General features: G+C 65.6%; 1 protein-coding gene across 1 annotated transcript in view; it reads left to right on the top strand.

Annotated features, from left to right (window-relative positions):
• Positions 1-21,737, top strand: part of MORN1 (MORN repeat containing 1) — a 36,669-nt gene extending 14,932 nt beyond the window's left edge. Inside the window, exons 11-14 of the mRNA XM_036281427.1 lie at positions 9,000-9,133; positions 9,223-9,299; positions 19,648-19,694; positions 21,523-21,737. Of these exons, the coding sequence (XP_036137320.1) occupies positions 9,000-9,133; positions 9,223-9,299; positions 19,648-19,694; positions 21,523-21,737 (473 nt within the window). The remainder of the gene's footprint in view (positions 1-8,999; positions 9,134-9,222; positions 9,300-19,647; positions 19,695-21,522) is intronic.
• The last annotated feature ends 4,982 nt before the right edge of the window (positions 21,738-26,719 follow it).

Genomic DNA, 26,719 nt, shown 5'->3' with positions numbered 1-26,719 from the left:
CGCTCGCCTGGTTTTCTGGCTGAGCCCTGTCCCGCCGGGCCAGCATCTCTATGTGGACTTGGCTCCCGGCTGCCCTGGAGATGTGGCCCCGGAGCCCTGTGCCCACCAGACAGGCAGGCACCACCAACTTCACCACAGCTGACCCGGGATTAGCCGGGCTGCTGGAGTGCCACTGCCGCCTCCCGGGCTGGGGGTACAGAGCCCTCAGCGCCCCCACTGCCCCTCAGCGCCCCTCACGCGCAAATGCACCCAGCTCCTAGCAGGGAACATGAGTTGGTGGAGGCATCCCAGCCATGCCTTGTTTGGGGGCCACCTGGGCCCCTGTGCTGTCCCATGGAAGCATGGCTGCCCCCAAAACCTTGGCGGGGAGCAGTGTGACTCAGTGAGCGGGCTCGGGGTCCCCATGGGCAGTTACACACACCCAGGCCTGGGGACCTTCATGCTCTCTCCTCGGCCTGTGAAGAGCCCCCAACCCCACAGTTAGGGTTCCACCCTGGACGCGTGGGGAGGGTCATGGGCAAAGCTAACGTTCTGTGACTGCACAGACGTCCAGACTGACCCTGACAGAGGGAAGGACATGGGGCCTGTCCCTTCCCCAGGACGTTTCCTGGGGGGCAGCTGGTCCTGGGGAAACTTGGGGGGCCTGGCCCACGACCCCATCGTCTGCCCTCCCCTCAGCTTACAGAAGCAATTTCAGTGGCCTCATGAGCAGGTCTCATGTTTCTGCGTAAAAACACTGGTGTGCCCCGCCTCCTGCTCGAGGGGTTCAGGCCAATGGCCCAGGAGACCAGGCCCAGACCTGGGCTGTACTACTCGGCGCCACCGGTGCCTCCCGGCAGGGCCCTGGCTTTGGCAGCACGGGGTGTCTGGCCACAGGAGGGGGGGGCATGGTTCTGTTCCTGTGACACCCGTTCAGCATCCCAGCTGCCGCTGAAATCCTGGCCCCGTGGAGGCCGCGTGGGGCCCTGGTCCTGCCCCAGGTGCATCTGGGACCTAGTGGGCGTGGCTGTTTCTCCACCATCTCCTGCCTGCACCTCCCTGGGCCTCACTTTTCCTTTTCTGTAAAGTGAGGGTACAACAGCATCTGATCCAGGACTGCTGACCGGGCACCCCACTGCGCTGTCCCCTCCTGCCCCCATCACGGCAGGGGGTGGGCAGGAAGGGGCCCCTCTCCACTCTTTCTTCTAAAACTGGCATTTCCCTTGTGGGACAGTTCACCCCGAATGTTCTGCAGGACTAGCCACTCCAGCTGAACCAGGGAGCCCCTCTGTGGACATACATCTCACCTCAAAGTCCAGAGGCGGGGGCAGGCCTCCCCGATCACCAGGCAGCCCCTGGCCCTGGGGGGCTGCAGGAGCACCAGCCGTCACACCCCTGTCCCCGCTAGCGGAGGGGAAGCCTGAGGCACTCGGGAGCTCCGGCACCACACCTCGCCAGGCCACAGGGAGACGGAACGCCATTGCCATCTGCACCCTGGTTCTGGTCCTGAGAAGGGAGAGCAGGGGCTCCGTGTCCAGCAGCCTCTCCACCAAGTGCTCTGATTCAGATGAGCAGCCCATTGTCAGGCGGCGCCTGGGCCCCGCTGGGAGCGCAGGGGTTGGGGAGCCCCACCAGGCGCGGCGCCTCTCCCTCCAACCCGAGGGAGATGTCCCAGTGGGCCGTGGAGGTGCTCGGGTCTCAGACCAGCAGCGGGGAGTGTGGGAGATGGCTGCCGTCCTGCCAGTGGGGCGTCCGGCTCATGAGGGTCCCAGGGAGCGGGGCCCACCAGATGGCCAGGGCCAGTGCCAAGTGCCGGGGGTGAGGAGCTGGTGCTCCACACCACCACAGGGTCACTCGAGGACGAGAAGAGGCCCTCATCCGCCACCCTGGCCCTGGATGCTCTCACACTGCAGGTCCTGAGCAGGTGGGTGGAGGCAGAGCCACGGGTCTGTTCCGAGTGGTCGTCCTCGGCGTCCCAGCTGGACGGGAGGTCAGCACCGGAGCACGGCGGGGCTGCCTGATGAGTGGCATGTGCAGCCAATGTGCAGCCACCCCTGGGAGCACCACCTGGAAGTAGCACCTGTGCCACAGGTGCTCTGGCCGCCCCTGTGAGCAGCTGTGCCAGGAGACGCCGGAAGGAGGCTCCAGCCACCTCGAGGGCCAAGCGTGCACGGCTCACAGCCTCACATCTGAAGTCACTGCCTGTGTTTCCACGTCTCTGCGTGTTCTCGAGACACGTGCCACAGCTGGGGTCTGCCACTCAGCGCCCCTCCCCCGGCACCCCCAGCTCTCTCTGGGTGGAAGGAGGCATGGCCCCTTGCATGCTTCCAAACCTGGAGTGTGGAACCCGACTCCTTGCACAGAGGAGGGGAGCCCCGAAGACCACCCACCCACTGGGCCAGGCCTCTGGGTCTCAGCCCCGCCCCCACCACTCAGGAGCTGGCTCTCACCCCACTCCCACTGGGACCAGGTTCTCGGCTCAGAGTCCTTCCTCCCTATCCGATAGGCAATTAAGAAAATAAACCCTCTAAAAACTCGGCTTCCCATATACCTTGTTCATGGATTGGAAGAATTAACATCATTAAAATGCCTATACTACCCAAAGCAATCTATAGATTCAATGCAATCCTCATTAAAATGTCAATGACATTATTTCACAGAACTGGAACATATGCTCCAAAAGTTTATATGGAACCAAAAAAGACCCCAAATAGCCACAGCAATCTTGAGAAAGAAGAACAAAGTGGGAAGGATCACAATACTGGATATCAGGTTATACTACAAAGCTACTGTAATCAAAACAGGCTGGTACTGGCACAAGATCAGGCATATAGCTCAAAGGAACAGAACAGAGAACCTGAAAATGGACCCAAGACATTATGCTCAATTAATATTTGACAAAGGTGGCAAGAGCATACAGTGGAGTACAGACAGCCTCTTTAATAAATGGTTGGGAAAATTGGACAGCTACATGCAAAAAAATGAAGCTAAACCACCAACTTACACCATACACAAGAATGAACTCAAAATGGATAAAAGACTTAAATGTGACTGGTGAGTCCATAAAAATCCTAAAAGAAAATGTAGGCAACAAAATGTCAGACATCACACACAGCAGAATATTCACTGATACAACGCCTAAGGCAAGAGAAACAAAGAAAAAAAATGAACACATAGGACTATATCAACCTAAAAAGCTTCTGCACAGCAAAAGAAACAACCATCAAAATGGAAAGGGAACCCACTGTATGGGAGAGCATCATTGCCAATGATACGTCAGATAAGGGGTTAATTTCCAATATATAGAGAGTGCTCATACAACTCAACACAAGGAAGACAAAGAACCCAATTAAAAAATGGGCAGAGGACCTAAACAGACACCTGAAAAAATGCTCAACGTCACTAATCATCAGAGATGCCAATTAAAAGGAGTATGAGGTATCACCTCACACCTGCCAGAATGGCCGCCATCAACAAATCATCAAACAAGAGCTGACGAGGGTGTGGAGAAAAGGGGACTCTAGTACACTGCTGGTGGGAATGCAGACTGGTGCAGCCACTGTGGAAAACACTATGGTGTTACCTCAAAACATTAAAAATTGAACTGCCCTTTGATCCAGTGATCCCACTTCTAGGAATGTACCCTAAGAAGCCTGAAACACCAATCAGGAAGAATATATGTACCCCCATGTTCATAGCAGCACTGTTTACAGTCGCTAAGATCTGGAAACAGCCCAAGTGTCCATCAGTAGATGAATGGATAAAAAAGCAGTGGTACATGTACACAATGGAGTACTATGCAGCTGTAAGAAAGAAAGCTTTCTTACCCTTTGAGACGACATGGAGGGACCTGGAGAGCGTTTTGCTAAGCGAAATAAGCCAATCAGAGAAAGACACTTGATCTCACTTACTTGTGGAATAAAATGAACAAAACAGACCCAGAGACATAGAAAGAAGTAGGGTTCAGATGACAGACCTCAGAAGAGGGGGCAGGGAGGGAAGAGAGAAACCACAGAACTTATATGCGTCTTTGTGTGACCATGGACACAGACAGCAGTGCTGGGGGGTCAGGAGGAGGGTGTCTGCAGGGAAAAAGGCCCGTCCTGTTGCCGGGCGGTGTTTCGGTGGCTTGTTTCGGGACTTCCAAGGACACATATGCTTTTCATTGAGAAAAAAGACGACATCCTGAATGTGGACTGTTCCAGGGGTCCTGAACCCAACTTCGGTTCAATCCCAGCACCCAGCTTCTAGCAACAAAGCGCAATGACTTCATGTTCAAAAAGATGTTTATAGTTAGTCTCTTAACCTTTTGTAATTCCCACCAGCTTCAAACAGTGGCGCCTTTTCGTGTTAATTGTTGTCAGTGGGGTGCCTGCCGAGACCCCAGTAATGTGGGCCCGTTGAACCCTACCATCATGTGCGGAGAATTTCCAGAGAGACCTGGTGCGGCTGGCTGGGCCCCAGCGGCTGACACCCCCCTGCAAAGTGCATCCAGGACCCTGAGGCCCGTGGCGGGCAGAGGACCTTGGGCCACTTTCGACTTCTCCTAACGCACAAACCCTCCCGGGAGTGATTCCAGCTGGTCTGAGCGGCGCCCGGCAGAGGGGGTCAGAGAAGACGTCCCCGTAACTGTGCGATGATTTGGAAAACCAAGGTGCCCTTTGCCGATAAACCCATCCTGCCAATAAAACCGACTGACTGTGTCGCGGAGAAGGTGCGGGCATTTCGCTGCCTCTTGGGGTAATAACATGTTTTATACTAATTGTCTACAGTCAATGACGGCGGAGCCGCGTACGGGAGCCGTGTCTTTCCAGGGAGCTTTGTGTTTGAATGTCTTGTCCAGGAATCACCCCAAACAGAAGGCGTCCCAGAGAAGGGTAAAAGGCACCACATGGCTTTCAGGGCCAACACGGCACAGACCATGGGAATGAACTCAGATGTCGGGGTGTTAAGGGTGCGACTGCCTGGAGCCAGGCCAGAGGAGGAGGGGGGCCGCAGGGTCCCCAAGACCACACCTCTCACTGTCCCTGACACTGGGCTCTCCACCCTGCAGCTGCCCCTGCATTCTGGGGGCTCCAGGAGGGGAGGAGGAGCCCATCAGAGGGTGGGGGGAGGACAACCTGGGGTCCGATGGAGCCGGTCTGGGCCCCAGAGCACCTGCCTCCAGGTATCCTGTGGCCACGTGGCGTAGCCTGGGGCCGAAGCCGGGGAGCCTGGCGCTGCCGGGACCAGGCACATTCTGCCCCTCGGTGACAGCTCTTAGGTGACCGTTGGGTGAAGTTTCAAGGTTCTGGAGAAAGACGAGGGAGCAGGCGGGCACTTGGGGTTCCGTCTGCTGTGCTGGTGGGAGGTCCCTGGAAGAACCGGTGTCAGGTGGTGGAGACTGTGTCCATGTGGATGAACCTTTCAGAAGGTCACTGCTCACACACTGGGTACAAACCACCTTAGGAGGAGATGCCACTGGGGAGCCAGGCGCGCCTCCCGCACACAGGGCCACCGTGGGCTCCTCCTGCTGTCCCCTGGGGAACACGGAGAAGCCCGCTGCCTGCCGGGCTCCCCGCCGGGCCCTGGAGACCGGCCGACGTCCTCAGGGGCAGCCTGCTGTGCCCGCCCGGGGCTGGGGAGGCCGGTCCTGAGTCCCTCCTCAAGACCCACCTGGTGTGTCTGTCACCTCCAGACGGGCCGGCGATTGTCCCCACAGGGCCCGTAACTTCATCTCAGTCACCGAACGTGAAGAACACATTTAGGCCGTGGCTGGCTCTCTGCCTGGCGAAGCCCTGGGCCCAGGGCAGCCGTTGGGGTAGCGGCCCGGCCCCCGGAGCCTCGTTTATGGCCCAGTCCTCTCTGCCTGCTGCCGCGCGTCCTGCGCAGGTGACCAGGGGTCTAACTGAGTCGGCTGTGAGAAGTAATTAATTAATGGACGTTTCCCTCCCGCAGAGGTCATGCTGCCCGCTCCCCCTGGCCGGCTCCGTCCGGAGTCCCCTCCCCAGGGGCGGCGGTGACCTCTCTGTTTTGCTGATGAAGCTGCAGTTCCCATAATGAACAGACAGCAGGCTTCGGGGCGAGTCCGAGGGGGAGTGGGGCATCGCTCACCACGGGCTCCAGGCGTCCCGGCTGGGCAGCGCCCAGAGTGGGGCTGAGGCGGGTCCCCTGAGACCGTGGCGCCGGGGCCGAGCAGGCCTGTCCCTGCCCACCGGGGGGGGCCTGGCCACACACGTCACGCGTGCCTGGGGGCACCCCCCCCAGCTCTGTCCCCCGTCGGAACTCGGGCCCCACTTCCTCTGGGTGGAGCCTGCCATCAGCTCAGCCTTTTCTTTTCAGGGGTGAGCGCCCCCCGCGGGGCTGTGAGGGGGCAGGTGTGACTGGGGTGTGGCCGTGCTGCAGGCTGCCCCCGGCACAGGAGAGAGTTGGGGCTGTGGACTCCACGCTGGAGCCTGAGGGGTGGGGGCGCCGGGGCCAGGGCCTCAGAGGCTGGACCCCAAGATGGGGCCGTGGAGAGACCAGGACGGGGGCAGCATGCAGGGATCACCCACATCCTGGCCAAAGAGCCAGGGGGAGGGTTCTGTCGCGGAAACGGGGAGACCGAGCCCCCCCAGAGGTGTCAGCAGCACGGTCGGGGGGGGGCGGCAGGAGAGACGGGCCGGGAGCAAGGGGGTGCAGGGTGCTCTCACCAGGGTGGGCCACCATGCCCAGGACGCAGGACAGACCTTCAGAAACGCAGAGGAGCCTCGTGCTGACCGCCCGGGTGCTCAGGCAGGCGGCGCTCTGAGCGGACGCAGCCCTGACCGGCTGGCACTCGAGAGGCCCTGCTGGCACCCCCCCAGGAGACAGCGGCCCCACCACTGTGCCTCCTCCCGGCCTGACACCCCCCACCCTGCCAGTGCTCGGCACCACCTTCCACACTCGGGCCAGCCTCACACCTGCAGAGTGACCACGGGACAGAGGAGCCAGGAAGCCGCAGTCCAGTGCAGACCAGGAGGCAGCGCGGGGGGCACCCGAGGGGGTGGACAACAGAAGCAGTGGGAGGCACCGGGCGGGGTGGCCGTCGCTGGGAGAGGTGGTGAGAAGTACGTGGACCAACAGGTGGACCGCAGAAGGGTAGCCAGGCGTGCAGGCCCCTCAGCCAGCTGGCGGGCACGTCTGTGGAGAACGGTGCTCCGGGGCCGTGTCCGCGGGGGGCTGAGCTCTGGGGCGTGTCTGTGGGGGGCGGTGCTCCGGGGCCGTGTCCGCGGGGGGCTGAGCTCTGGGGCGTGTCTGTGGGGGATGGTGCTCCGGGGCGGTGTCCGCGGGGGGCTGAGCTTCGGGTTCGTGTCCGTGGGGGATGGTGTCTGTGGGGGATGGTGCTCCGGGTTCGTGTCTGCGGGGGGCGGTGCTCCGGGGCCGTGTCCGCGGGGGGCTGAGCTCTGGGGCGTGTCTGTGGGGGATGGTGCTCCGGGTTCGTGTCTGCGGGGGATGGTGCTCCGGGTTCGTGTCTGCGGGGGGCGGTGCTCCGGGGGCCGTGAACACACTTGCCTCCTGCTGGAGACCCAGCCCGAGGGAGCGGCCTGCAGCGGGCTGGCTGGGAGTCTGGTGACTTGCACACCAGACGCTTTTGCACCCTCTGGGCCACTGGACGTGGTGTGCGGAGAGCCCAGGTCTGGGACTGCTGCTGTTGGGAGTGGGCGGCCGCCGGGCTCTTCGCCGGGGCCCACACGTGCGGCCAGCTGGGCGGAGAGTGCAGAGTGGGCATCCGTACTGGCCTGGCTGTCGGCGGGAAGAGGTGCAAACTCCTCTGCCCTGGCCAGTGTGCTCAGCGGTGAGCGCGTCGGCTCGCGGACCAATGACTCGCGGGTTCGATGCCAGTCGAGGGCACGTGCCTCAGTTGCGGCTCGTCCCTGGCCCTGGTCGGGGTCCTGCGGGGGGCAGCCCGTGGATGTGTCCCTCCCCCATCGATGTTCCTCCCCCGCTCCCTCCCACTCTGTCTGAAGATAAATAGAAAAACATCCTCGGGAGAGGATTTAAAAAAACAAGTCAGGTCCTCCAAGCCCCAGTGAAGGCGCAGGCAGCTCGGTCCGTTGTGGCCCAGGACAGGGTGTGTGCGCGAGGCCGACGGGTCCGTCGTGGCCCAGGACAGTGTGTGTGCGCGAGGCCGACGGGTCCGTCGTGGCCCAGGACAGTGTGTGTGCGCGAGGCCGACGGACGGACAGCAGGCAGAGGACGTCCTGGCGGAGGGAGGAGCTCACTGTTCGTGACGCCACAGCCATGAGGCGAAGACCCCTCCGGAGCAGCGGTTCCCCACCTGTGATTCGGACGCACTCTGGTCCTGCCGCCATCTCTCCCTGCAGACGTGGGCTCGGGGAAGGGATGCTCGTGCCTGCGGCCCCAGGGCCCCGACCAGTGCGAGATGGCAGATGTCCGTCCACCCGCCCAGAGCCCCTGCAGACTGTTAGCCAGAGCGTCCAGCCAGCTCCCCAGGCGCGGCCGGTGCCGCTGCCCCCTCCCAGCCGTGTGGCGCGGACCCGGGACGGAGCAGGGGTCCTGTGTGTGTGCGTGTGTGTGAGGGTCTGGGGTGGCCCTGCACCAACCTCACATCAGTTAGCACCATCCAGTCTCAGCGGCTGGGGCTGCAGCCCATCTGCCCGCGGGCAGAGTCTGGGGGCGCCCCCCCAAAGCCAAGGTCCTTCACCCTCACGTCTTGGGGCCCCCGGGGGAGCAGGGTTCACGGTGGAGCGCCTGGCCCAGCCCTCCAACCTCGCGGACCCTGAGGGTTTTGGGTCCCCTGGGGGCTGTGCACCCACTCACATGGGTGCGGCCCGGTCATCCGCAGCCAGGACCCGGAACAGCCTCTGGTCACTGCGTCCAGAGAGGGCGCTGGGTTCTGCTGGTGGAGCCCGAGACTCTGACCGGGGCCTGTCCAGGGCTGTGGTAGGACCCCCGCCGTCCTGCCCCACCCCCTGGGCCACACACAGGGTTCTCTCTGGTCGGTTTCGTGACACTTAAAGGGACTTTCTGTCATTTTCCTGGGAAACCTCTCTGCTCAGCAGGGCGACAGTGGTCCTGTCTCCCCGGGGACTGCCGGCCAGCGCAGCGAGGCTGTGCCCAGTTTGTGGACGTCCGCCTCGGGCCACCCCCACCCGGGTACCACCCCGTCCCACTGCTGGACAGCCTGCACGAGGTAGGGCAGGGGACCCCACACGGCCAAATCCAGTGCGTGGGGGCTGGGGGGCTCCCGGGACACCTGAGCCCTCACCCTGCTCCCCGTAGGAGACTGACAGGCACAGAGGCAGCCTGGGCCCCGGGACAGAGACGCCCGCCCTGCAGGACCCACCCGGGGGCAGCAGGTAGGAGAGGCCCACCCACTCCACTCACAGGTGTAAGCAGCTGGGCCACCGGCTGGGGCCATCAGCCAGCGTCCCCAGCGTGCACATGCTCGGGCGGCACACCTGCCTCAGTTTCCCCAGCCTTCCGCACTGGCACCACAGGCCGCAGACGGCCCAGGGTGGCCAAGGCTTCTGTGGCCTGGGGAACGGGGATGCAGGTCTGCTGCTTCCGTGGGAGCCCAGGGCCCAGCCCAGCACCGAGGGGGCTCCCCAGGGGCAGGGCAGCGGGGGCGGGCAGAGGGCCTGCTTCCCGCAGGAGCCACACCTGTGGCCGTTCTGAGGGCGGGCGGGGCGGGGGCGCCGTGTCCTGGCGCCGTGTCCATTCTGCGGGCACCTCGGGCTGCCACGCGCAGGGGCCACAACCAGCCCGCCCAGCAGGGGAGACTGAGCCTGGTCCAGATCGGTTGGATTTTCACCTGACACATCAGAGGGGCCGACAGTCGCCTGTGGGGAGGCACAGAGACCCTGCGGCTGCTTCTCAGAGACACACCCTCCGTCTCCGTCAGGAGGGCCGGGTCCCTGACAAACCTGTCCAGGCTCCTCCTTCAGGAGCAGCCTGTGCCCCACCCACCAGCCTGGCCGGGCCCAGCCCCCCGGCTCCGGGACCCAGCACCGGGCAGAGTGGAGGGTGATGGGCCGAGAGGGCACACAGGCTGTGCCCTGCAGGGGGGCCAGCGCCCACTGCGCCCGTGGCCTCCAGGGAGGGTGGGATCCAGGGACATGCAGCCCAGAGCACAGCGCGCCCAGAGCAGGAGGCAGGGCGGCCTGGAAACTCCCCAGAGCCCCGGACAGCACGTCCCCTCGGGTGGCACAGAAGAGCCTCGGGCCGGGCAGGGCATCCACCCTCCGAGAGGCCTGCCTACCAGAGCCCCCGGCGTGGGCTCGCCCGCCCCCAGGAGCAAGGTCAGCCCGCAGGGGCCTCACGCCCCAAGACCAGGGCACCTCTCTTCACGCCGCCGGCTCAGGGGCCTTGAAACAGCACAGAAAAGAGCGGAGGCCTCGGGCACAGACCCGACCGCCCCAGAGGAAGCGAGGAGCTCGGCAGACACGGGAGTGGGCGGCAGCCTGCAGCTCCTGCCACTAGCGGACACGGAGCGGGAGCCGGGGGCTGGCGCCGAATCCAGAGCGATGAGCCCGGATCTCGGGAGCAGAGCTGGCCGAGCAGACCAAGGGGCCGTGTGTGAGCAGCACTCGCTCTGCCCAGAAACTGTGGGAGCACAGACCCCGCGACACGCACAGACCCCGCTACACGCGGAGGCACAGACCTCGCTACACGCACAGACCCCGCTACACGCGGAGGCACAGACCTCGCTACACGCACAGACCCCGCTACACGCGGAGGCACAGACCTCGCTACACGCAGAGACCCCGCTACACGCACAGGCCCTGCTACACACACAGACCCCGCTACACGCACAGGCCCCGCTACACGCACAGGCCCCGCTACACGCACAGGCCCCGTGACACGCACAGACCCTGCTACACGCGGAGGCACAGACCTCGCTACACGCACAGACCCCACTACACGCACAGACCCCACTACACGCACAGGCCCCGCTACACGCACAGGCCCCGTAACACGCACAGACCCTGCTACACGCGGAGGCACAGACCTCGCTACACACACAGACCCCGCTACACGCGGAGGCACAGACCCCGCTACACGCACAGACCCCGCTACACGCACAGACCCTGCTACACACGGAGGCACAGACCCCGCTACACGTAGAAGCACAGACCCCACTACACACACAGACCCCACTACATGCAAAGACTCCGCGACACGTGGAGGCACAGACTCCGCTACACGCAAAGACCCCGAGACACGCAAAGACTCCGCGACACGCAGAGGCACAGACCCCGCTACATGCCCAGACCCCGCTACACGTAGAGGCACAGACCCCACTACATGCACAGACCCTGCTACACGTAGAGGCACAGACCCCGTGACACGCGGAGGCCCCGCAAGTGCTCAGTGTTTTGGCTGCGACCTGTGAGCCAGCAGATGACACACGGGAGTCACAGAACCAAGCACTCCGGGCCTCTGCCTCTGCTTGAGGTCATCACCACGGCAACTCGGACCCTGAGGGCGGCGGGAACCTTGCATTCCAGCAGAAACAAGGCCCGGCTGTCCCTCCAGGTGGGGGCGCCGCTGGGGGCTCCTGGGGTCCTCCACCCACAGCCCTGGCAGCACACGTGGGCTTCGAACGCTCCGGCCTCCAGCGAGCTGGGGCCACATCTGCGCCCCGGGGCGGCCTCCAGCTGCAAGTCAGCCCTCCTCCCCGGCCGTCCGGAGCCGAGCGTGTCTTCCGAACATAGAAACCCTGGAAGGAGACTTCGCTGCCACCTCCCCGGGGTCCTGGCTGGGGAGGCCCCAGCACCACCACTGGTCACGCAGACACGGCGGGTAGAAGCGCCGACCTGTGAGCCCAGCCACCTCCCGGCCCTTCACGGGCCCTTGGCCTCCTTCAGATCCTGCCCCCCACCCCTGCCGGACACCCTTGGCCTCAAGACATCTGCCAGGGCGCCCAGCTTTGTGCCCCCGAGGCTCCCTGCCCCATCCGGGTGTTTGTGTGGTCCCCAGCCGGCGCCCAGGGAAGAGTGGGGGCACCTGCCTGTGCCCCTAGCGCCTCCCCAGAGCTGGCCACCTCGCTCCGGGCCAGCACCACCTCCCTGGGCCGGCGTCCACACCGGCTCTGGACCCACAAACCCACCTTGTGGGGTTGCGGGGAGCCGTCCTCCAGCCGCGCCCTCACGTGGAAAACACTGAGCGCTCAGACGCCGCGTCTGCTTCGCATTAAGAAACCCTCCCAGAGCCGGGCTGCGAGGTTCCCGGCTGGGCCCCCCAGGGGGCAGGGCATTTGCAAGGGCTCAGCCACGTGCAGGGGCCAAGGTGGGGCCGGGACAGACGCTCCTGAGCCCTGCGGAGCCCCACCCGTGCCCGGGCTCTGGTCTGTGAAAGACGGACCCCCGTGGGGTGGAGAAGGGGTGCGTGGGCTCCTGCCCCCCGAATGGTCTCACCACCCGGCCCCGTCCCAGCACGAGGCCGCCTCCTTCCTGCCACCTCCTGGGGGGCCACCTTGCAGACCCCTCCTTCTGCAGTGGCGTGAGCCTGACCCAGCTGCTGAGGGGGGTGCGGGGCCCTCGGGGTCTCCCCTGGGGCCCCCTCCCCGGGCTGGCTCAGGAGACGCAGAGGCCAGGCCCCAGTCCAGCCACGTCACCGTCCACCTTTCCGTGTTCGTTGGCTTCTGGAGGCCGAGGCCGTGGGGCTGGCCGGAGGGAGCGTCCTCCAGCAAAGGCTGTGGGGGCAGCACGAGGAGCCCACAGGTCTCACCCTGCGGCAACCACAGGGCCAAACCCAGCACAGTCCCAGGACACAGGCCAGCGGACCCTGGTCCAGCCCGAGGCCTGTCCGACAACTGCAGGACCACCCCAAACCGCAGGCTTTCCCGGGCCCCCTGCCTCCTGGCGACCTTGGAACACCGCCGTCACGGGGAGCATGGTGCCACCCCACGGAGCCGACACCCACAGGGGCTGGTTACAAACTGCCGCCAAGGTGTCTCCCCCGAGCTCTGGATCTCGGTTTCTGGCCGATTGACAAACACGCTGGGTCAGCGAGGTTCCCAGCATGTTAACTGGTCGGAGCTCCACACCCAGCAGCCCACCGCGCCGGACCCCCACCCTGCAGCCCAACACCCAGCGGCCCACCGCGCCGGACCCCCACCCTGCAGCCCAACACCCAGCGGCCCACCGCGCCGGACCCCCACCCTGCACCCAACACCCAGCGGCCCACCGCGCCGGACCCCCACCCTGCAGCCCAACACCCAGCGGCCCACCGCGCCGACCCCCACCCTGCAGCCCAACACCCAGCGGCCCACCGCGCCGGATTCCCACCCTGCAGCCCAACACCCAGCGGCCCACCGCGCCGGATTCCCACCCTGCACCCAACACCCAGCGGCCCACCGCGCCGACCCCCACCCTGCAGCCCAACACCTAGCAGCCCACCGCGCTGACCCCCACCCTGCACCCAACACCCAGCGGCCCCCCGCGCCGGCACCCCTCACCCCAACACCTGCGGACATGTGGCCACACTGGAAGTCCTCCCACGCCCACCCCTGCTCCCTGCGGCCTGTCTGCTGCCCTCGGACACAGTGAGGCAGCCTGCGGGGGGCCAGGCCCCGGGACAGAGCACCTGCTGGCAGGAAACGGGCACCACCAGGCCCACATGAGGTCCAGGCTGTGAGCCTCGAGGTGTCAGCCCCAAAGTCTGGGAAGGTGACAGAAGCTGCTGACTTCACGTAGCTGCCATCCCACCAGGGGAGACCTGAGCGTGACGAGGCAGGAGTCAGCGGGTGTGGCGAGCGAGCCGTCTGGCCATGAGCTGGGGCACAGCCCCCCTCCCTCAGCACGGCCAGCACCCCCTGTAGCCCCGACAGGAGGCACCTCCCCGCCCCGAGGCAGTGTTGCCCATGGGGTCCCCATGTACCCCAGAGGCCGAGTGAAGAGTGACTCCTGCAGTTGTGGGTGAATCCACGTGAGCACGTTCAGGATGGCGGCTGCGCCTCCCGTGGGTCAGGACACACCTCTGTGCTCCCCAAACAGGCGTTTCTGTGGGGCTTCGAGCCTGGGGGTGCACTGCCCAGAGGGGGGTGAGCCGCCCTGGGAAAGGGATGCCCAGGAGCGGCATTGGGGCCCCACCCTCTGGACGAGGGGTGCGCACCCCCCAGTCCCGGAAGGGCCCTGAGTGTGGGTGACATGACAGGAGGGCTGGCGGGTCGCAGAGGGGTGCAGCCGTCTAACTCCAGCCCCCAGGACGTGCCTGGACAGGGCTCCGGCTTCCCCCCACCGCTGCAGTGTCCTCTGCCCTGCCTCAGGCTGCCCCCTGCTGCCCCCGCCCAGGTGAGCTGCCCTGTCCCCCGCCGCGGCTCGTGCGCCGGGCCTCTGCCCTGGGAGGCCGGCTGCGTGGCCTCGCGCATTCCTGCGGAGACATTCCTGGCACATGACGGAATTTCACAACAGGACGCAGACCCCGCGTTCCTGAGGGACGGGAGGTGTCGGCTGCGAAACACGGACCCGATTCCATGGACGTGGCTGGGAGTCGGCCGGCCACCAGGGTCCCGCAGGGGGGCAGGCAGCCCGGCTGCCTTTCCACAGAAGCCCGCGGGGCGGGCGGCCCAGCTCCCACACCGGCAGCCGGTGGGGCGGGAAGTCCGAGCCGCGACCTTGCCCGTAATTGCTCACTGATGGCTCAGCAAAGACGTCCGGCCGACACCCGGCCGAGCCCTGCCCGCTCGCTCAGGGAGAAATGGGTTTAATTAAGACTCTGTGATTAGTCATTTAATCAGTCATTAGGCCAACACAGATGGAGCCAATTAATATTTGTACTTGAATAGGTAGCTGGTGCTCACAGCCCCAGCCTCTCCACACAGGTCGCGGGTGACCGCCGAGCGCCTGTCCAGGGCAGGCCGCGGTCCCTAGTGGCGTGCCGGCACCCTGGGCTCCTCACCCAGCCCACCAGGACGGCCGCGCACGCACACACGCCCACCCCCACCCGGTCCCTGAGTGCACGGCCGCCTTGGGGGTGGGGTGAGCCATCACTGGTCAGGACCCCATACGCTCTGGGCAGGAGTCACTGGGTCAGCAGGTTCCAAAGAGGACGAGCTCAGGGATGGCCTGTCCTTTGGGGCACAGGTGGCAACTTCTGTGGCCACAGCCCAGGGACTGCCTGCCTCCCCCAGGACCCACAGGCCTCCTACAGCACGGTCACCTCTGAGGACCAATTCTGAGTGTCCACCCCCCACCCCTCCGCCCTCTCCGGCTCACCTGTGCCCCCACCTGGGTTCTGCACACGGTGCCACAGGCCTTTGGCACGTGCCAGCCCCTCGGCTGGGAGTGTGGTCCCGGCTGCGGGCGGCCCTGCCGCTGGGCAGTGTCCTGGCGAGTCGCAGGCCTACAGGGAGGTGGACTTATCTCCGGCTGGCCTGGGAGAGGTCCTGGGACGACAGGAGACCACGCAGAGGAGCAGGGGGGACAGGAGGCAGCCAGAGGGCATGACATGGAGTTGAAGTCCCAGGGCCGATGTCCCCGGGGCTCCCTCAACTGGCCATGGACCCTCGCAGGGTGGGCTCAGCCCCTGCCTCCCTGTCCCTCGGCTGGAAGCCCCTCCGGGTGGGTGTCCAGGGAAAACAAGAGGAGGGACGGACGGGTGCTTGAGTTCTTTAGAACTTTTAAAGGTCGAAAAATGAGCCCTCGCAGCCCCAATGGCCACAGCGCGCGGAGCAGGTGTGAGGGCGGGAGCAGCTGGCCGCCCCAACCCCCCTGCACAGCGGGTGCCTCCCGGCTGATGCAGGGCTGGGCCGGGCCTGCCACAGGGAGGCTGGGGGCCTGCCGTCACGCGCCCATGCTGCGGCTCCCCGGACACCACTCACGGCCCCTTGGCAGGCACCCACAAACAGGGAACACCCTGCAGGCTTTCCAGGGCCTGGCACCCACTGCCCACGGGGTCAGGGCCCCTCAGTGGTGCTGGCCCCTCGCCCCAGGCCAGGGCTGGGGGTTCTTTAAGCCCTGTGCACCTCCTGGCCCCTTGCAGGTGGGGGCCTCCCTCAGAGGGGCACATGGCAGTGTGGCCCCCAGGACCCCTGGAGCCTGGGTAAGGAGAGGCCTCCCGGGTGCCCCAGGGGCAGAGGACCCTCCACAGATGGCTGAGGCCCCTGGGGAGAGGCTGTGGGCTGCCACCTACCAAGCCCCTGGCCCCGTGGCTCCTTCGGGGTCCCGGGGCAGCGACAGCTTCCAGCGTGGCCCCAGGCGAGGGCCAGCCGTGCTCCAGCCCTTCCCGGCCTCTGATTGGGGAGCTTTCTTACGGGCTCCGTGAGGGCCGCAGGAGGCCCTGGGCTCGCAGCCACGTGGGCCTGACAGTCTTCCTGAGCTGTGCTCCCCAGGCCTGCAAGTCTGCCGGAGGCCGCAGGGGGTGCCCACTCGGCGGGGGCAGAAACCCCTGCCCCAGGATCCTGCGCCTGGATCCAGACCCCCCGGCGGCCCTCCCCTGGCCAGGCCCCGCGCAGAAGCCCCGAGAGCCACCCGCCAGGCAGCCTGGCGCCGCCCCCACACCCAGCCCTGGCCGCAGACCACCACCTTAGCAACGGGTCTGCTGGGGGTCAGGTGTCTCGTGCTCTTCAGGGCGGACCTGCCATGCACCCGTCCTAGGGGCGGTGGCATCGGGAGGGCCCGTCGAGGTCGGCCAGCTCTAAGGGGTGCTTGGGGCCTCGGGAAAGGAGAAGGCCAGGGGGTCATGGGGACACCTGCCCCCAAGGGCAGCTGTCTGGGCCGGTGCGTCCCTCGGGTAGCTGAGCACCTAGTGGGAACCAGCAGGGCCACCCCCCTTCCACTTGAGAGGAACCCCTCTCCCGGCACCAGCCTGGCTGCATGTCCCAGTGGGGCAGGCAGAGGGCACAGGCATGGGGGGGGGCCCGTGGTGGGAGCCTCACGCAGTGACCACGCTGGGCCAGGCCCATCTCACAGGGACACAGCAGCTGGACGAGATGCCACCTGGGGCCTTGGAAGGCCCACCCGGGCTGCAGGCGCACAGGTGGGCAGGGCGGGAGCCCCCCTCCAGGGCAGCTCCAAGCGTGAGGGTGCCGTCCGGGCACACGTCTTGGTTTGGTCTCTGAGATGGGGAGCAAGGGCTGGACTTGCCCTCCCTCAGGCAGACAGTGGAAACGTGGACAGCAGGTGACGCAGGGGGGAGCCCCGAGAGGTGGGAGCCCCCGCTGTGAGCCCCCCCTCCGGCTGCCCTGCCCTCTGCCTCGGGGAGCCCAGCTGTGGCACAGGGAGGGCACCAGGCAGGGTCAGGGGCCCGCAGGGGAGAGGAGGGGCTGGGAGTCCTGGCGCCACGGTGGGCGAGGCCATAGGACGGAGCTGGAGCGGGGAGAGCCCTGGAGTCTGCAGAGCGTGATCAGCGTGTGTGTGTGCGGGCGCGTGTGCATGCGTGCGTGGGCACGTGTGCATGTGTGTGCGGGCACGTGTGCATGCGTGTGTGTGGGCACGTGTGCATGTGTGTGCGGGCACGTGTGCATGCGTGTGTGTGGGCACGTGTGCATGTGTGTGCGGGCACGTGTGCATGTGTGTGTGTGGGCACGTGTGTGCGGGCACATGTGCATGTGTGTGCGCACATGTGCGTGTGTGCGCACACACACACATGAGCAGAGAACCACCAGGCAGAACAACGGGCGTGTGGTGTCCCGAGCTCACTTGGGCTGCGAAGTCACCCTCCCAGAGCCAGGCTGGGAGACTCCAATCGGGCGCGGGGGGCAGCGGACGTGCAGGCCTTGCCGTCGCCGTGGGGAATCACTAACCCGCCTAACAAGGCTTAACAGCAACACCCAAAGGACCAAACCACGTCTAAGTAACCGCCCCCGGAACATAAGAACAAAAACAGCCCCAACAAGGTCAAAGGCACACGGGCCGGCCCCTGCTCGCGGTCACCAGGCACCCGAGACCAATCCATCGCGGCCGGCCCGAGACGCCGCGGCTGAAGAGCCAGGAGACCAGGCTGTTGGCGGGGGATGACCGATCCAAGAGGAAAGACTGGCCGTGGCGAGTGGATCCACGGAAGGCGTGAAAGCCGCATCCGTGGACAGTCCGCGCAGGGTAGGCGGCAGAGCAGGCCGGGACAGGCGCAGGGACACGCAGACAGAACCACGGCGACCACGCAGACCACGGAGAGCCCAGCGTCTTGAGCTGCGAGTCGGCTTCCGGCCACCAAGGGCCGTGAGACCTGAGGCTCCAATGCGGTGGGGGGCAGAGGAGGCAAGAAAAGCGATCAAGAAAATAACCAAAATACGTTCACATTTGATGAAAACCATAAGCCTACAGACGCGCGACAAGCCCCAAGCACACGAAGCGAGAAGGCAAGAACACTGGGCCCGGAATGAAGAGGATCCCTGGACGGCGGGAACGCGGGGTCCACCCCCACCCCGCCCTGGGTCCTTGCCCCCCAGCCGTGGACTCCAGAGTAGGCTGCCAGCCAAGGGGCCCCTGCCCGGAGGCTGCACCCCGGGCTGCACACAGCAGAGCCCAACCAGTGTTCCTGGGTCACCCTGCCGCCCGGGGCTCCCGGGCGCCAGGCCCAGCCCGCGGGTCTCGGGAACAGCAGCCCGGCGCCTCTGGCGTCTCCTCCGCCAAGTCGCCGCTCTGGCTCGGCCCTGCCCGCTGCTCGCAGCCCAGGGGCTCTGTAAAAACGCCCCGGCCCCTCGTAACCGGCTGCCGCTCCTGCAGCCGGCAGCCTGGCCGCCTCCGGTTATTCTTAGCGCTCAATTATTTATCTGCCTCCCTCCTCCCCGCACTTCGGAACCCTTCACGTGGCCCCGGGGGCCACGCCCAGGAGTTTCCCCCACCAGGAATGAAGTAATTTTAAAACCTTTTGTCTTTAAATTTTTATCACCCCAACTATGCATGTGGTATTTAAGCTTGGCAAGGGGTCGGAACCTGGCCGGTCGCCGAGCCGTCGGGGAGCCCCACGCTCCCCGCCTCTGATGACAGGAAACCGCCGGCCACACAGGGCAGGGTGGGGGTGCCTTCGGGGGGGGGTAATTCAGGCGAAGCCAGCCTGTCCCACCTGGGGCCTCTGTGCCACCCAGAAACACGTCTGGACCCCAGAGGATCAGGGTCCGTCCACGTCATGCCTCTTCCCCAGGGCGTGTGCCAAGGCCCCGCAGGGGCTCGGGGACACATGACCTCACCAGGGACACAGCCAGTTCTCCAGGGCAGGGGACGCTCCCTGGGGGCAGGCGGGTGGGCCCGTCACTCACTGCAGAGAGGAAGGTTGTCTAGGTGGTGGCCCCCGACACCCTCTGGTCCGGACAGAGATGCTGAGCCGGGTCCAGGGTCAGGGGCCTGGCCCTGGGGACCCCGCCCATCTTCACCTGCTGCCTTTTCTTTCCGGATTCACGAGGTGACAGTGACCTCTAGTTCCCAGGAGGGGGCACAGTGCCCTGCGACCCTGCTCCCGCAGAGCCCAATGCTCCGGAAAGTAAAGGTGGCCTCAGCTGCTCTCCGGACGGCCCTGCTCGGGCCTCCGCACCTTGGCAGCTCACAGCAGCGCCGGCCCAGCTCTGTCTGCGCCGTGTTCGGGTTCAGACAGCGAGATAGCGAGGCTGGAGGGCAGAAAGCAGGTCCCAGCCGCGTGGCCTTCTCCTCCAGGGACCGGATGGTCACACCTGTGCCCTCGGCTGTCCGCCAGCCCTGTGTGGGGGGGGTGCCGCACCCATGGGGCCTGGGGGTGCATCTCTGTCTTCCCTCTCTTCTCCCTCAGGTCTGGCCGGGCGGCCGAGACAGAGCCAGGGACAGAGGCCTTTCCAGGTAGGTGGACAGTGGCGGACACCACCGAGTGGGCCGTCGAGCTGTCAGATCCAAAGGGATCCTCATGTCCCCTCCAGAAGGCGGGCGCTTGCTCCCTTCCTCAACGTGGCCTCGGGTCGGGGGCGGGCACCCCGCCTGCCCAGCCTGGCCGGTCCCCAGCACAAGCTCTCTGGGCAGCCCCAGCGGCAGAACTGCGGGGCCCTGGGCAGGTGGAGGGGGTATGGACTGGCCCAGGGCCCTCCCCCGGGCCTGGCCCCTCAGAAGGGCTGCGGGCGATGGGGTGTCCAGTGGGGGGTGCACGCCAGCCCTGAGGGCCTCTCTGTGCCCTCAGCCAAGGTGAACGTCCCTGGCTCCTGGCTCCAGAGTGGCCATCAGAGGGCCGGCAGCCTCCAGGTCCAGGCCCCTTCCCACCCCTCCCGCCGCGGTCAGCCAAGCCCAGGTCCTGGTGCAGGGAGAGGGGGCCGGGCTGGGCAGTACCCGCCTCCTGCCCACGTGGTCTGCTGACCAGCCAGCAGGGCTGGTACCATGGTCACCCCTTTCAGGACCCCTTGTGTGGCTGAAGAGGTGGTACGGGTAGGGGGAGGGGACGGCCCCCCTGTGCTAGTTGGGAGGGGCCGGGGGGGGTCTCCTGAACTTTGCAGGGTCCCGAGGAGAAGCCAGTGGGTGACGGGTCCCCAAGGTGCAGGCGGGGCTCAGTGGGGACGCGGGGAGCAGGGCAGTCGGGGCTGGGCCTCGGGTGGTTTCTGAGGCCAGCAAGGTGGCCCCAGCCAGACTTTCCCACCGGCCAGGAGGCCTCAGGACGAGGTCAGATGAGGGCTGGGGCTGGCTCTGTGGCCGCTGCTCGCGAGACTCCGCTCCGGCGGTGCCCTTGGCCGTGGCCAGTGTGGCTGTGTTCTCGGGAACACCTAGAGACCAGCGGCTTGGAAACACAGCGTTGCCATGTGCCGCGGTGCCTCCGGCGGGGGAACGGGCCCCTCCCAGGTGCCCCAGCCCCGGCCCCCAAACCATGATCTTCTTAAGGAACTGACCCAAGGCCAAGCCAGCTCCTGCCAGCCCGCCCGGGCCCCCCAGGAATGCGGCGTGCAGCCCCTGGCGGGCGAGGGTCACCGAGCGGCCTGTTTTCCAGGCGGGCGCTGGAATGTTCTCTGGTGCAGCCGACTCCCGCGCCCCTCTTCAGCTGCGGCTGCATTCCTGGGGTGAGCCCGGGCCAGCCGCGAGCTTTTTCCGCGCTCCGGTGCCAGCCCAGCGGCCCGGGGGAGGGAGAGGGCGGTTTCTATGGCAACCTCACTTTCTGTTATTTCTTATTTTCTTTTTTTATGGCTTCTCCAACTTCGAGGCTCTCCATACGGTTTACGGATTGCAAAGGGGAAAAGTGCTTTTCCTTCTCTCCCGGGTCCCCAGCAGAGTGGCCCCCGCCCTGTGGGCCCCCAGGACCCCAACCCCTCCCACAGCAGGGCAGGCGGGGGGGGGGGCCTTCAAACTGGACAACCAGGTCCTCAGAGCCTTCACGACGTGAGAAAACGTTTTAGAGGAAATGAATTATTTTTCTCCTAAAAGATGGGAGTGTTTTCGAAAGAATCCCAGACCCGGCCACGTGGCTGCTTAGCTAGAAGGGGGCTCTCTGCCGCCAAGGGCCCAAGGCTGTAGCTGGGCCTGTGTCCTGATCCACTTGCCCCAAATCCATGTGCCCCCCAGCTTGTGCCCCCAGGAGCTGGGCAGAGGCAGCCGGTCCGGCCTAGGGGGAGGGGCGGAGAGCACCTGAAGGCGTGGGGTGCCCGGCAGGCTGAGGCTGCGGGCTGTCCCGTCCGAGCAGGGCTGTCTCTTGCAGGCGAGTATGTCATCATGATCCAAGATGTGACCACCCCTCCGTTCATGGGCCGCTCACTGCCCACCGCCTTCAAACGCCTCGTGGTCTGTGACGCGGCTGGCCAGCAGCACGTCCCTGGACACAGCCCCGGGGCCCGGGGCCAGGGGCCGCCTCCGTGCACCCGAGGGCCACCGGACCCTGGGACAGGTGACCCTCCAGACACCGCCTCATTTTGAAAGGATGGAGATGCTGCCTGTTTCCTGTGTCTCCCTCCCCGGGGCCCAGAGAGCCCCCCACGCACCCCAGAGCTGCTGGCTTTAGTAAAGTGTCCAACCCTGACGACTGCGCCAAGAGTACCCAGATGGCACAGCCCCTCCCCCACCCACACCCACAGGTGGCTCCGCGGGGCGTCTCCGGGCACACCTCAGGCGGGCGCCTGCCCCCCACCCTCTCCCCAGTCCTGCGCTGAAGCCGGCCCAGCTGACCCCTCGGCCCCCCTCCAAGACCCCCGCCTTGGGGCCCATTGCGGCCTGGAAACCGGAACCAGCCCCCCAACAGAACCGAGGGGCAGCGAGCAGGGGGCTGGCTTTCTGGGAACCGGCTGCACATCTGAGCGACTGCTCAGCTTCCGGGCTCCCATAGCTGCCTCCAAGACGCACCCAGGCGAGCGAGGCTGGCGGGGTGCACATGGGGCAGCTGGGGGGCCAGACACGCGCAGCACAGAGGACTGGCTGTCACCGTCACCGGCCACCAGTGCTCAAGGGTTCTCATCCCGAGACCCGGATCCAAGCCCCGCCTGGTCCCTGGCCTCCCTCGCCCCCCCCCCCCCCATCCTCTCAGCCAGCTGCCTGTCTCCTGCTCCACAGATGCCTGGGAACAGGGAGGGTCACCAGAGCCCCGGCCCCCTCAGCACAGTCACCTCTGGGCCCCTCTACCCCAAATCTCCTTGTGGCTCCAGAGACCACGCGGCCATGGCAACCCCGCCCAGCATTGGGGCTGGGCTGGTCCCCACCTCCCCAGGGTGCTCACCCACCTCCTGGTCCTCTGCAGCCCAGGCCTCTCCCCAGCTCCAGGCCCGGGTGCCGTGGTGAGGGTGCAGCCTCCCTGGGGCACCGAAGGCAGGCAGCCCAAACACGCCCCAAACTCAGTTCCTGCCCGTCCCCAGACCAGTTCAGGCCCCAGTGGTTGGCACCTGTCTGTGCCCCACCGCAAGCCTGGTCCTGCAAAGCTCACCCCCAGCCCGACCGCATCTCCACACACACCTCACCACCCTGACCGTCATTACCAGGACCTCGAGGCCCCCAGAGCCGGACCCGCTCCTGCCCTCATCCCGCTGCTCCCTCCCCCCCTGCCGGCCTCACGCCCCTCCGCCGGGTCTCCTCCTGAGAGGCCCACCCCTGCGACACCGCCTCCGCCCTCCTGGGTCCACTTCCTTCCCTGCACCCACGCACTCGCGGCTGGTCCCGGTGGGGGGCTCCTGAAGCGGGCGTTCAGGCGGCCTGTCCCGGGGGTGCAGCCTCAGCGTGTGGGCCACAGGAGGGCCGAGGGCCACCGCTGGTCGGCGTGGGTTTGGGCACCCACTCGAGGCCGGGGAGGGGAGGCAGGAAGGACGGACGGATGGCGGGCCGGAGGGATGGGGATGGGCGGGTGAGCAGAGGGAAGGAGGAGGGTGGGGTGGGCGGGCAGACGGGTGGTGGGTAGGAGGATGGGTGACCTGGGTGGACAGACAGATGGACAGATGGATGAGGGTCGGTGATGGATGTGAACGGAGGTTCGTCTGTCTTCAGAAGGTGGGTCCACGTGAAATAACTGCTCACTTGGAAGGCAAGAAGCAAGAAGCAGCACAGAGAACAGGCCCCAACACCAGGGAGCCCTCCCCAACGTGCCCCGGCAGCCACCCCATCCCTTCACCCTGTTCTTCTCAGTAGGTTCCCACCCCACTATCCCTTAACGCCCATCGGCAATGGGTGGACGGGGCCACCAGGACGGAGCTGACCCCCTGCAGGACCCGGGGAGCCGAGCCCTGGGCCAGCGTGGGCGAGACCCAGGCTTCCTGGCGCTGTGGGGGCCAATGAGATGCTGAGATGGGCTTCGTCCACTGCCCTGGGGACAGGGGCTGCCCAGTGAGGCCCGGGGGAGCTCAGACCCCAGGGGTTGTGTTTGGGCAGGATAGGGTCCGGGGGTGAAGGATGCTGTCCCCTGCCCCACCAGCTGCCCAGCCTCTGCCAGGCCCTGAGCGGTGAAGGGGTGGGTGGGTGAGGGGCTGGGGGCTCCCTGGCCAGCACATCTCAGCTGACGGGCAGCAGGCCTTCCAGGGGCCACAGCGCCGTCCGCTGCAGGTGTGGGGTGCCGGGCAGGTCAGGCCTGAGGCAGCAGCTCCCACTCCCACCGGGCCCCCAAGCTTCACACTGTGCCCCCACTGGCAAATCCATACACTTTCTGATTTTGAGAATTCTCGTAAGTTTATTTGAGCCAAACTGACGACATACGGGAAAGTAAGTTGTCAGATGCTGCCCAGACAAAATTTGAATTCTTCTTTTTTTCATCCTCGCCCCTGGACATGTTTTTTTTACATTAATTTTAGAGAGAAGGGGCCCCGGCCGGTTTGGCTCAGCAGTTAGAGCGTCAGCCCGCGGACCAACGAGTCGGTCCTGAGTTGGATTCGGGTCAAGGGCACGCACCTTGGTTGCAGCTCGTCCCGGCCGTGGTTGGTCGTGTGGGAGGCAGCCACTCGATGTGTCCCTTTCGCGTCGATGCTCCTCTCTCTCTCTCCCTCCCGCTCTAACTGAACAAAAATTTTAAAAAAGAGTGTCCTTGGGTGAGGATAAAAATATTTAAAAATGAAAGAAAGGAGAGAGAGGGAGGGAGAGAGAGAGGAACATTAAACAATCACCTCCAACACAACCCTGACCAGGGACCCAGGAATCGAACCCACAACCTTTTGGTGTACAGGACAACACTCCAACCAACCGAGCCATCTGACCAGGACACTGAATTCTTTAAAAAAGAGAAAAGCACGGAGGGTCCGCAGAGGCCTGAGTGGCCCTGGACACTGGCCTGGCAGGCGTCTGGCCGGGAAGAGCAGGGCAGCAGGCCAGGCCACGACCCCACCTGCAAACAGTGTCCCCCGCTTGGCCCCCAGGGGCCCCCACAGCTCCCAGTCCCTCCGCCCTGGCTTCTGGGTGCCCCACCCCAGAGACAGCAGGGCCCAACCCCAGTCCCCATGGCCGGCAGGCCGCCCAGATCCCAGACAGGCTGAGGGCAGACCCACCTCTCTGGTGCCGCCAGCGTCTGGGGCACAGCAGTGAGGAACGGCGCCCGGTCCCAGAGAAGCCCTCACTGTTGAGGGGGGCGCAGAGCCTGGACTGGGGTGACAGCAGGCAGAAGGGCTGTCACCAGTTTCCTTCTGGAACTCTGAGCCCCTGCCCCCACCCACTCTGGCAGGTGCTGGATGGGGAGGGAATGACCTTGACTTGGCCGCTGCCCCCAGAACCAGGGCCGGGCAGCTCAGTGCCGCCGGCCCTCCCCCAGGCTGGCAGGGGCTCCAACAGGCCGCCCTCTGGCCTGGAGACCCCCAGGCCTTCTCCTCAGAGGGCGGCCTCCTGGGGTCTCTGGGAACCAGCGGCCAGTAGGCCAGGTGGAGGTACAGGCCCCCATCCTGAGGCCCCAAAGCCACCCTCCCCCCACAAATCTTATACCCCAGGAAGCTGCGCGGCCCCCAGGAGCTCAGGACGGGGCTCCAGCCCTGGCAGAGTCACAGCATTTCTCCCTGTGGGCCCTCCACCTGCTCTCTGACCTCTGACGGCAGCCACTGGCCCAGACGGTCACTGGACAGTCCACTGGCTCAGCGGACATTTACTAAGTGAAATCCACACTAGAGCACCTGGCAGGCCTGCCCTGAAGAGAGACATCCTCACTCCTCATTCTGAGTCCGAGGGCCAGAGACAGAGACAGACAGAGAGTGTGGGAGGTGGCACCACCTGCCCCTCAGCCCGGCCCTCCTCCCAGCAGGGCCTGGGCCTTGGCAGCACAGCCTCTCAGACCACCCAGTGGCCGGCCCTGCGGACAGCACAGCGCAGAGCCCCCCACCAGCCTGCTGACACCGGCAGCCCCTCCCCGCCTCCTCCCTCACTGGCTGTGAGCACCCAGGGGCCTCCCCAGGGAGCCTCCCGCCCCCACAGCCTGGACAGGCTGCCTGATCTCTGTGCCAGGAGGGGGATAGGGACAGTGGTGCGGAGCACCCCCCAGGCAGGGCTTCCTAGAGGTGCCCTGGTGCCCGGCCTGCCAGACGGGTTCCTGTTGGTCCTGGCCCCCGCCAGCTCACGGCCCTCGCACATGGGAGCCCTCAGTCCTGGGCGAGGGTCAGCGAGTCGCTGGCCTGTTTCAGCAAGACCACCGTGGGCTGACAGCTCAGCACCAGTTAGAGACACAGCTGCCTGGGGTCCTCCTCTTCCTGCCCCTGCCCCCTCAGAGCAGGGCCAGCCACTGGAGCCAGCCAGGGCCTCTCTGATGGAAGACCGAGCCTGGGCAGTCACAGGGGACCCCGAGAGCTAGGTCGGGGCCTGAGCCGGTGGGGAAGGCTGCCTGGGGCCCCTGCCCATCGGCCCCGAGGAGCCCAGGGCCCTGTAGCCCCAGGCCCAGGAGTGCTTCGGTCCCTCGGCAAGCATGGGAGTGGCCGGGGCGGGACCGGGTCAGGCAATGACCCGTGATGCAGCTCTTGGCTGGAGGCCCTCGGCCCAGAGGAGCAGGCAGGCCACCCCACTGCCATGGACAGGGGCATTTTCCGACGGACACTATACAGGGTTGTGATTGTCCAGCCAGGACCTGCCGGATGTGCAGGGTTGTGACTGTCCGGCCAGGACCTGCCGGATGTGCAGGGCTCAGCCACAGGCCAGCCCTCCCCAGGGCTGTGTCTCCAGGACAGTGACTCCCCAAAACTCGGGATACCCCTCCTCCCGGTAACTCCTCAGCCACCCACACCCCACAACCAGAGACAGAGGAACCAGGACAGGGTACCCTACACATGCTGCTCCAGGGACCAGCAGGGTAGATCCCAGTCTATGGGCCCATCTCCTAGCAGCCTGGGGGGAGGGGTGCTACCCACCCCCACCCCCTCAACCCTCCTTGGCCCTCCCACACACAGGTGCCACCAAAGGCCACGGCAGCCACAGGGGCCCCTGTACAGGCCCAGGAGGCGCTGGCCCTCCAGGGAGTCCCC

This window comes from Molossus molossus, unplaced genomic scaffold, assembly GCF_014108415.1.
Source record: "Molossus molossus isolate mMolMol1 unplaced genomic scaffold, mMolMol1.p scaffold_m16_p_35, whole genome shotgun sequence".
Classification (NCBI taxonomy): domain Eukaryota; kingdom Metazoa; phylum Chordata; class Mammalia; order Chiroptera; family Molossidae; genus Molossus; species Molossus molossus.
Note: the sequence above shows the minus strand (reverse complement) of the source record. Positions and strands in the feature narration are given on the sequence as shown.